At 45.1% G+C, this 10,986-nt stretch overlaps 2 protein-coding genes across 2 annotated transcripts; one reads left to right on the forward strand and one right to left on the reverse strand.

Annotated features, from left to right (window-relative positions):
• The first annotated feature begins 235 nt into the window (after positions 1 to 235).
• On the forward strand, positions 236 to 1,180 carry LOC120405045 (olfactory receptor 1002-like). The gene has a single exon (XM_039538234.1). The coding sequence runs from the start codon at positions 314 to 316 to the stop codon at positions 1,178 to 1,180; it is 867 nt and encodes a 288-aa protein (XP_039394168.1). The 5' UTR covers positions 236 to 313.
• Positions 1,181 to 5,110: 3,930 nt separating this feature from the next.
• LOC120404028 (olfactory receptor 1052-like) lies at positions 5,111 to 7,051 on the reverse strand. Its single transcript, XM_039536041.1, has 2 exons — positions 6,771 to 7,051; positions 5,111 to 5,762 (listed from the first exon to the last, which is right to left on the reverse strand). The coding sequence occupies exons 1-2, from the start codon at positions 7,049 to 7,051 to the stop codon at positions 5,111 to 5,113; spliced, it is 933 nt and encodes a 310-aa protein (XP_039391975.1).
• Between the last annotated feature and the right edge of the window lie 3,935 nt (positions 7,052 to 10,986).

Raw genomic sequence — 10,986 nt, forward strand, 5'->3', positions numbered from 1 at the left:
AAATTTCTATTTTAGGACTAGACTGTCCTGTCTCTCTGTATCTGGACAGGAACCATGATTCCCACTTGCCAGCAAGAATATCATGAGGTCAGTATTCTGTGTGAAGACCCTGAAAGTCTGCATCAGCATCACACTGGAGAGAGATCTGGCAAGCTGGTTGTAATAAATTTGCGGCAGCTATTTTATGGCTTCCATCTGTAAGGTACAAACAGAGACTGTGCACTGTAGACTGGTTGGAGGAAACTGTACTGAAGTTACTGAATTCATTCTCAAAGGATTCACAGATCATCCAGACATTCAGGTCCTTCTTTTCATGGTTTTTCTAGTGATCTATATTATTACCTTACTGGGGAACCTTGGCATGATCATGTTAGTCAGGATCGACCCCAGACTTCACACCCCCATGTATTATTTCCTTGGTAATTTGGCATTTGTAGATCTCTGTTATGCCACAGTCGTCGCCCCCAAGATGCTGGTGGATTTGCTAGCAGAAAGGAAAGCCATTTCTTACACTGGCTGTGCAGCTCAGATCTGTGTTTTCTGTATGCTGATTGTAACAGAGTGTTTCCTCCTGGCTGCAATGGCATATGACCGATATGTGGCCATCTGTAACCCGCTGCTCTATAGAGTTGTCATGTGTCCGAGACTTTGTGTCCAGCTGATGGCTGGGTCTTTCCTAGCTGGGTGTGTAAATTCAATGGCACAGACAACAGGCATGTTAACATTAACCTTCTGTGGCTCCAATGTCATTGACTTGTTCTTCTGTGACATCTCCCCACTGCTTTCGCTCACCCACTCAGACTCCAGCATCAATCATGTTGTGCTTATAGCTGTGACATATTTGACTGGGGTATTCAGCGGCCTGATTGTCCTCATCTCCTATGTTTTCATCCTCAACGCTATCCTGAGGATCCGCTCTGCTGAGGGCAGGCTCAGAGCCTTCTCCACCTGCACCTCCCACCTCACCGCCGTCACCATCTTCTATGGGAGTGGCCTGTTCATCTATTTACAGCCCAGCACAAAGTACTCGAGGCAGCAGGACAAGGTGGTCTCAGTGTTCTACACTGTGGTGACCCCCATGTTGAACCCCCTGATATACAGCCTGAGGAACAAGGAGGTGAAGGATGCCCTGAGGAGAGCGATAGAGAGGAAAACGTTCTCTCTGGGTCTGAATTCATGACCCGAGGCAATAAGCTTGAATGGGTGACTACCTGGCCCATCTGTTGTATCTCATTGTGCAATGCCCAGTGCTGGGCATGAATTACATTTGACTTCTCCCTTGTCAATGGCCAGACTCCCCAGCAGCCACATCCTAACAGGTCCAGTTTAAGACATTCAGCAAGCACCTCTTTGGCACTTGTATGCTGACAGGATTGGGGCCCCACAGCCCTCCAAGTGTATTTTATACTGCAGTTTGGAGCCCTTGGAGAACAAGGCCAGTATCTGTTTTTTCTTGCTCTCCTGCAGGCCTGCAGCAGATCGGTATAGGTAGATTCTCCTTCATTTTTTACTCTTTATCTCCTTTCCCAAACAATTAATTTCCCCTGATCATTATTAAATTGTATTTTAGTGCCTGAGAAATATGAAGATAATAACCCCTACACACACACACACACACACACATATATACACTTCCCATTATATAGCTCCTCTGCAACTTATACTCAGTTCTCATATTCTTCTTGTGATAGCTGCTATCCTGCCAAAACACTGGGGCTACACTGTGTGTGAAGGATGTGGCCTTGATCTGTAATCATTTATGAATATTTGATGTGGCCTGGTTATTGGGATGTTTCCTGTATGCATATGTTGGTTTAGTTTAATAGCAGGGATGTTGGAAAACAAGCAGGAAGAAAGCTCCAGATAAGTGCCACCTCTTGGAAAGTGCTTCTGGGATCATTAAGAGACAATGCCTGTACTATTAGTTGTGAAAACGCTTGCTTCCTGTCTCCAGCCACAGTTACACGACCTATTTGCCAAGGCTGGGAGCCAAAAGATCATAAGGGCAATAAAGAGTTTAAAAGATTTTCTCTGAGCAGGGGCCGGCAGTTGCCAAGGAGTGTCATGGAAGTACAGATAGTCCTTTGGTGGTCTAAAGAAGTTCGGCCTTTCAAAGCTTCCAGGCAGATGGCAAGCTTTAGGAAAGATAGACATGCATATAGATGTTGTAATATTTTAAAATTCTTTTTCTCTTATGTTATGCTTTTTTCCTACTGTTAAGATTAAACAATACTTTGGTTTAAGAATGCTTTTTTGCATCACTGTATCCAGCAGTTTGGCCAGTAACACTGCTCAAAGTATGTGGTGAGAAAACCTAGCTTTGAATTTAACATAATGTGTTAAGTTAGGCACCAGTTACATTTTAGATTTATTTTTCTTGTAACCATGTCTGACTTTTCTGTCCCATTATTTGTACGTGTTTAAAATCTCTTCGTAATTAATAAAATGGTTTTGTTGTTTTATCTAATCCAAATCTAATCTAAATTGAAGCATCTGGGAAACTAAATTGAGTGCATATTATTTCTAAAAAGGAATAATGGACAATGTAACTTGCATTGTCCAGGAGGGGAATGGGGAGCACAGGACATACATTTCTGGGGGGACATCGAAAACTGGGGAGTGTGATGTGGTTAATCTGTAGTGTAACCAAGGCTGGTGAGAACCAGAGTGTAACCCAAGTGTGGCTGGCAGGCTGCAGTTACGCACAGATGCTCAAGGTGTGACTTGCATGCTGGAAGGTTGCTTGTGAGTGGCCCAGGTTGAAGCCACTTCAACAAGGCATTGTAAGGCTCCCAAAGTTGCAGGCAGGGGTGACACAGCTGCTGATCAGTCTGGATTGCACCCTGGTATGTCACAGCCACCCACCTAGAAAATAGCCCACTAACACCAAAGATATGGTGCTAACTGACTGAAGGGTTAGATTGATGTGAAAGGGCGAGGTCACCAAAGGGACAGGCCCATGCTCTAATTCATGGTTGCCTATGCACAAGGACATTGTGGTCATCACCGAAGGAGATCCATGGCAGGCCCAGTGATAATTCTTCCTTTCTTCACAATGGTAGCAGAAATGATCCCACACGGGTATGCAGGCTTGTCTGGTATTACTCAGCGCTACAGGGCACATTGGTGCCCCCTTCTCCTAAGTGGTGCCAACCTTTGAGGCATTGCAGGGTTGATTCCACTAGGAGGAAAAGTCAATGATACATGTCAGCTATATTCTTTTGTATAATCCTTGTGAGGTCTTTTTTTTTTTTTAAACAAAGAATTCACACAAAGTCCTGTTTCCCTGGGCACCAGCAGAAACAACCAAACAGCAGGCGATCTCTGTATTCAGAAACTCCCAAGTCTGTCACTCTAGGTCTGTGCTGAGGAAGCGCTATGCCCATGGTTCCTCTAGGAGTTATGCTCATAACTCCTCCTCCTGGCTTCACTGCCTCCAACACACCCAGGCTGTGTCCACACTTGGAGCTGGGACTGAGACTGGAAGCTCATGTAGACATACTCCCATTAGACCACATCGAGCTAGGGCACTAAAAAACAGTAATGTAGCATGACCAATGGCATGGACTAGTTGTTCCAAGTCTGAACCCAGGGGGGTTGGGAGGGTATGTACTCAGGGCTGCTACCCAGTGGCACCACTTGCTGGTGCCTGTGCTACCGTGGCTACAGTACTATTTTTAGTGAGCTGGTTTGATGAGAGCTAGTGCAAAACTGTCTACTTGAGATAGACACCTCCACCTTCAAGTGTAGAGGCAGCCACAGCCTGCAGCCAATACCCAACCACCTTGCGTTTGCAACTAGAGAAACCTCTGTTAATCTACCAGGGTTACCTCTGGCTTGGCCACACATCTTGGGCACATTGTCTGCAGCTGTTGCACCTAAAGGGGCTTGATTGCTCCTTTTGTTAAGCCTGAAAGAGGGTGTTTGGCATATCCATTGGCTGCAATGAGGCCTGTGGTTGCACTTGGGTCTAAGACCCACCTGCTGGCAGCCATTCCCCACTGGCAATCTTGCCCCATTGTAACTTTGTAACAATTCTTCTTCAGTGTGTGAGTCTTGAACACAAGACTCATATGACGAATGGTGGCATCCGAAGAGGAGAGTGATAATATTACAGAAATATCACAAGAGAACAAATCAGTGAGATTGGGGCCACAAAAGGATCATCTCAAGACAACAAGTGTTTGCACCACTGTATTCACACACCCAGCTAAGAAGGACCCACCCAGCCACCAGTTGAACACAGTCTTAGGGACTCGACGGCAGTATAGAGCAGTGGATTACTGCAGACCACATACCTGTCATACACTATCACAGCCACCGGGAGGCACTCAACCATCACCAAAGTACTGAGAAACCAGAGCTGAGTCATGCAGGCAGCGGAAGAAATGGCTTTCCTCTCCGCTTACACGTCCTCCAGTATTCTTGGGGGTGAGGCATGTGGAAATAAAGACATCTACAAAAGCCAGGTTAGTGAGGAAAAAGCACATAGGAGTGTAAACCTGAGTGCTGCTGATGATTAACGTGATCATTCCCAAGATTCCCCAAACACGGACAGCTCAGACTATTAAAAAACATACGAAAAGGGTGACATCAAACTCTGGACAATTGGTCAATCCTGTGAAAAATTAATGTAGTCATTTATTTGGTGATTGGTTATTGGGTGACGAGCACAGATGATAACCATCAAACAGCTGCAGTGAATTTATTTCAGTCAGATCCCTGAGAATTAAGCAACACACTACTATTATAGCCTTCCCTTGTGACGCTGACCTGCTCTGTAACTCTTTCTCTAGGGACACAGGCACAAGCCACTGGCTGATGTTATTGGTGTGAGCCGTGGCTAAATCCCCAGCCCTGCCTTGAAAATCTCAATTGAGGGTTCCAGGTTTAGACAATATTAAACTTGGGGCACCTGAAGAAATGCATTAAAATGAATGAAATGTACAAAAATGGGTCATTTCCAAATAGTTCAAACTCTCTCTTTACTCAAAGACTTTACTTCAGCAAGTCTGTTGGAACGCCTTCAAAAGGACCCATTGTTGTTTTCATACTAACACAGATGTTCGCTCATCAGAAGTTATCACCATTTGCTCATAAATTTACCTCCCTAGGGAAAAAAACTCAGTTCCATGACCCTTTTCAAAGCGTTCTTCACCTCTTTGTTCCTCAGGCTGTAGATCAAGGGGTTCAACATGGGGGTTACCATCGTATAGAACACCGAGACCACTTTTTCCTGACCCCGCGAATGTTTGGTGTTGGGCTGCATATAGATAAATAGAGCAGTGCCATAGAATATGGTGACGACCGTCAAGTGGGAGGTGCAGGTGTTGAACCCTTTGCGCTTCCCCTCGGTGGACCTGATCATCAGGAGGGTAGAGAGGATGAAAACATAGGAGATGAGGATAATCAGGCTGGTGAACACTGCAGTCACACAAGCCGTGGCCAAAAGGATCATGTGATAGATGGTGGTATCGGAGCAGGAGAGTGATAACAGTGGGGAGATGTCACAGAAGAACAGGTCAATGACATTGGGGCCACAGAAGGATAATTTTAACGTGGTAATAGTTTGGATCATTCCATTTAGAAACCCAGCTAGGAATGACCCAGCCACCAGCTGGACACAGAGTCTCGGGGACATGAGAGCTGTATAAAGCAGTGGGTTACAGATGGCCACGTAACGGTCGTATGCCATAACAGTCAGGAGGAAACACTCAGTAACCCCAAAGAAACTGACAAAACTGTATTGACATACACATGCAGAACATAAGAACATAAGAACATAAGAAAGGCCGTACCGGGTCAGACCAAAGGTCCATCTAGCCCAGTATCTGTCTACCGACAGTGGCCAATGCCAGGTGCCCCTGAGGGAGTGAACCTAACAGGCAATGATCAAATGATCTCTCTCCTGCCATCCATCTCCATCCTCTGACGAACAGAGGCTAGGGACACCATTCTTACCCATCCTGGCTAATAGCCATTTATGGACTTAGCCACCATGAATTTATCCAGTCCCCTTTTAAACATTGTTATAGTCCTAGCCTTCACAACCTCCTCAGGTAAGGAGTTCCACAAGTTGACTGTGCGCTGCGTGAAGAAGAACTTCCTTTTATTTGTTTTAAACCTGCTGCCTATTAATTTCATTTGGTGACCCCTAGTTCTTGTATTATGTGAATAAGTAAATAACTTTTCCTTATCCACTTTCTCAACATCACTCATGATTTTATATACCTCTATCATGTCCCCCCTTAGTCTTCTCTTTTCCAAACTGAAGAGTCCTAGCCTCTTTAATCTTTCCTCATATGGGACCTTCTCTAAACCCCTAATCATTTTAGTTGCTCTTTTCTGAGCCTTTTCTAGTGCTAGAATATCTTTTTTGAGGTGAGGAGACCACATCTGTACACAGTATTCGAGATGCGGGCGTACCATGGATTTATATAAGGGCAATAATATATTCTCAGTCCTATTCTCTATCCCCTTTTTAATGATTCCTAACATCCTGTTTGCTTTTTTGACCGCCTCTGCACACTGCGTGGACATCTTCAGAGAACTATCCACGATAACTCCAAGATCTTTTTCCTGACTCGTTGTAGCTAAATTAGCCCCCATCATGTTGTATGTATAGTTGGGGTTATTTTTTCCAATGTGCATTACTTTACATTTATCCACATTAAATTTCATTTGCCATTTTGTTGCCCAATCACTTAGTTTTGTGAGATCTTTTTGAAGTTCTTCACAATCTGCTTTGGTCTTAACTATCTTGAGTAGCATAAGATATGACTTTTCTCTCTGCTATCAGGTCAGCTAAGAACTTGGGAGTAATTAATGTGGAATACCAGAAATCTACAAAAGCCAAATTACTGAGGAAAAAGTACATGGGAACGTGTAGCTGAGAATCCAGCCTGATTAGTATGATCATCCCAAGATTCCCCAGCAGGGTGACCGCATAGATCACTAGGAACACCACAAAGAGGGTGATCTGAAACTCTGGACGATCTGTGAATCCTGAGAAAATGAATTCTGTTGCTTCAGTGCAATTTGACCAGGTCATTTCTATGGTGCACAGTCCCTGTATGAAGAACACAGATGAAAAATAGTAATTAACTGCTGTGACTCACTTGCAGTTGACACACCAAGACCTGAGACGTGTAGCCCCGTTCTACCTTCCACAATCTCCAGACTGGCATCTCACCTGGTGTTATTTTGTCACACAAAGTAAAGTATTGTCTGCAGCCTCCCACCCCTAGAGTCTTTGCAGGACACAGGCAGTAGGCAGCAAAGGAGGGTGGCCCAGACTAGCTCAAGTGGCAGAATAGGTGGACAAAATGACAGAGGCAGAGGACCCAAGACAGAGTGTGAGATGAAAGAATCAGACCATTGGATAAATATATTTAACATTTTCTTCCTTCAGCAAATTTCAAAACCCCGTTTAGAAAAAAGAACCGTTTGTAAAAACACCCTAAACGCTAGAGTGTGCTGAGGGAACAAAACAACAGAAGTCAAAATAAAATAAAAGGAGGCGTTGTCTTGTAAATAATACATTGATTGAAAATAGCAACACGAAGAATGTGTTTTATGTGGACTGCTCTGTCAGGGGGCCTGTGTCACATGATCAAATCAACACACAGTTATTCTGCCCCTTATGCAAAGCCTATTGAAGCACAGCCATTGCACCTACACCATCCGAGACACCCGATTGCCCATATCCGCACGCCCTTTAAATAAACACTTGGCACCAGGTTGTCTTCTCATGTACAAAAAGCCTTATGTTTAAGGGGCCTGGTTCTGCCATCTCAAACACCAGTTGGGTCAATGGTTTATTTGTTTTCAATCCCCCCCCACCCTTGCCCGTATAACATCCCTTCATGAGAAATTTTGAATGTTGGCAAGGCCTGATTCAAGGGACTTTTAAGGGCATCCATCTTTAATCAACAGGCCATTTTGAACTGCCCATCAACCTCTTTGATACAACAACTGTGCAACTGTCAATAGTTTAGGGAGAAGTGAAAGCTTCAGAAGTCCATTGGTCTCTCTGCTGAACTAAGGAGGAACTTCTGTTTGGGTCGTAACAGGACGAGGGTGGTTGGGAAAAGGAAAGGAGGTAGGATGAAAATCTTTGCAACCTTAGTTTTGTATTTTAGGTTTTATAGTTGTTGATAAGTAGCAAAACCAAAAGACATATGTTCTTCTGACAATAGGCCCGTATACTTGTGTTGGGGGGTAGTTGTATGGGCAGTGAGAAATCTGACCCAACACAAAGTACCCCTGAACCACACAGTTCTCCCCTTTTCTTCAAGTCTCCTCTTAAATAAGATCCTCTTCCACTTTAACTTTCCCTCAGTCCCTCTGCATTAGGACTTTTGTTTTCAGCAATTTCTCATTTCTCTCATTTCCTGGAATGTATTATTTAATGTTAAAAACAACAAAGAGTATCTAGGGTTACAGCATATGGAAGAGCAACATATAAGCTGTTAAATAAGACCAGAAAATTAATAATTTAGGGCCCTTTCAATGTGACAATAAAGCAAAAAATGTAATCGTTCTCTGAAGATGCTGCTACAAAATATCATGATTCTTTTGTTAATTTTATTTATTTCCTATATCTGATAGTTTGTGAAAAAGAGCTTGGGGAAAAAATGGCAAAACGATGAGAGGAAAGAGGATAGGACAAGAAGCAATGGGCTTACATTGCAGCAAGGGCAGTTGTCAGGGTGGTTAACAGCTGGACTAACTTGCCTGGGGATTTTGTGGAATCTCCATCACCGGAGATTTCTAAGAGCAGGTTGGACAAACACCTGTCAGGGATGGTCTAGATAATACGTAGTCGTGCCATGAGTGCAGGGGACTGGACTGAATGAGCTCTCAAGATCCCCTCCAGCCCTATGAGTCTATGATATCACAAGGAGCTCTTCACTGGGGGGGACACACCTGCCTGAGCACTGGGCAGGGAAAAGGACACACACCTCCCTACCCTCAGCATTCAGCTCCACTGTACCCCCACCACACACACACACACAGAGTGCCCACTGCACACCAAACACACACACATAGACACACACACACACAGTGCTCCAAACACAGAGTGTGCAGTCACACATGCACTTTCTTGCCTGTGTAAGACACCTGACAGCCCCTCACCCTCTTGCTTCATCATGCCCATCACTGTGGTATCTAGGCACTGTCTACAAAAATAATTAGAAAACAAAATTTCCTCTATAGCATCATATTCCCCGCCCCCCCCCCAACGTGTCCTACCCGTAGGCACTGGATTGGGACTAATTCATTTCAACACAGGTCACACAAAGCAGTCTCTGAACTGCTCTTGGAGCCACCTTCCTCCCTGTTCCCTGGTGCCAGAGCTCAGCCACTGGTGCAGTGTCCCTGTGGCTACTCAGGGGGAAGCACTCCCTGCCTGCAAACATAGGGAGAAGGTGCAATGGTTTGGGGGGTTTCTTTGTTTGATTCTTAGCTAAGAGTGCCTCACTAGGACAAAGCATGAGAAGCCCTGGTTTAGGCACCTTCTCCCCAGGAAAAGCCTCGGCGTGTGGAAGAGGCTCAGAGAAGAACAACAAAATCACTCAGGGAGACGTGTGGCCTGACATCTGCAGAAAACCTAAAGGAACAAAATCTATCTACACCAGCCTCACACTGAGCTCGATCAGATTGCAGACTAATCTCTACTGGGAAACTGGGACAGATGGAATATTTCCAACAAGACTGAAACAAAAAGAACAGAAGAGGATTCTGCTGCCTTGGCAGGGAGACAGGACTAGATTCTGCAACTGGTCTTTTCCATCCATAGTTTCTCTGAGACCTGGTTTACACTCAAAAATTAGATCAAGCTAGGTATGTCGCACAGGGCTGGGAAAATTTCACACTGTGTGCACTAACCCTCAGTGTAATTCTTCCATTGACCTAGCTACTGCCTCTCAGAGATGTGGATTAACTACATTGATGGAAAAACCCTCTCCATCAACGTGGAAAGAGTCTACACTGTGGCGCTGCTGCAGCACCATAGCTGAGTCACTGTAGTGGCTTCAGAATAGACATTCCTTGAATCAATGCTGGATTTCCCCCTTCCTATTAAGGCTGTTTTTCTCTCCTTTTGCTGTTACTTCTCCCTCACTCAGTAAAGCTCTCTCCTTGTTTTGATTGGTAAATATGTGCAGAAAAGTTAAAATTTCTCCTCTCAGGATAATTCCTTCCTCCCCTTCCCATGAATGGCCCACTGTCATGTCAACTAAAGGCAGAAGTGATCTGACACTGACCTGTTTGTCCATGATTTGGTGATACCTCTTTGTTTTTCCTTCCTTCACTTATAATGAGTTGAGAAGAATGGAAGCAGGACCTGGTCAAAAACATAAAATCAGACTAAGCGTCAAACCTTTCCCTGTTTGCTAACCACACCGATGTTACCCTTAATACCTCTGCTTTCCGGGGTAGCAGAGGTTACATTTGGCTTTGATGACTTTGAGATTTGCTCCCTGGAGGCTCTTAGCTCCCAGGACAACAGGTGTGCAGAGCACATGCAATTAATGTTGTTGCCATGTCTTTCCTTCTGGAAATGGTACACACAGGGCCAGCTCCTCAGCTGGTCTGGATCTCTGTATCTCCCTTGAAGTCTTTTTAAAATGATGCTAGAATGAGGTGAATGTATTCCACTTCATTTGTTGGTCACCTCTCCAAAAGTTCCCAGCCTTGGTCTATATACATTCCAGATAGAAAAGTCGGGCCAATGGTCTCAGTTACCCTAGCGCAGGGGTCTCAAACATGCGGCCCGCGGGCCGCATGCGGCCCTCAGAGCTCTTCCCTGCGGCCCGCGGAGCTCCCCCAGTTACTTCCTGTCACCGCCAAACTCCCCTCACCCCCCGCCCCGAGTTATTTTCTGTGCCTAAGCTCCCCGCGCGCTGCTCCCCAATGTTTGGGGCCGGGTCTCTCCCCTGGCCCCACCTGCCGCCCCCACGCGCCTCCCCCCAGTGTCTCCCG

The sequence above is a fragment of the Mauremys reevesii genome, linkage group 4 (assembly GCF_016161935.1).
Source record: "Mauremys reevesii isolate NIE-2019 linkage group 4, ASM1616193v1, whole genome shotgun sequence".
NCBI classification, from domain to species: Eukaryota; Metazoa; Chordata; order Testudines; family Geoemydidae; genus Mauremys; species Mauremys reevesii.

Bases quoted from the DNA above. Each gene is read 5' to 3' on its own strand.
- LOC120404028 (XM_039536041.1), bottom strand. From the start codon at position 7,051: ATGACCTGGTCAAATTGCACTGAAGCAACAGAATTCATTTTCTCAGGA. The intron at 5,763-6,770 runs TGCTACTCAAGA...GTTCTTATGTTC, and splicing joins GAGAGAAAAGTCATATCTTA to TGCATGTGTATGTCAATACA.
- LOC120405045 (XM_039538234.1), top strand. From the start codon at position 314: ATGGTTTTTCTAGTGATCTATATTATTACCTTACTGGGGAACCTTGGC.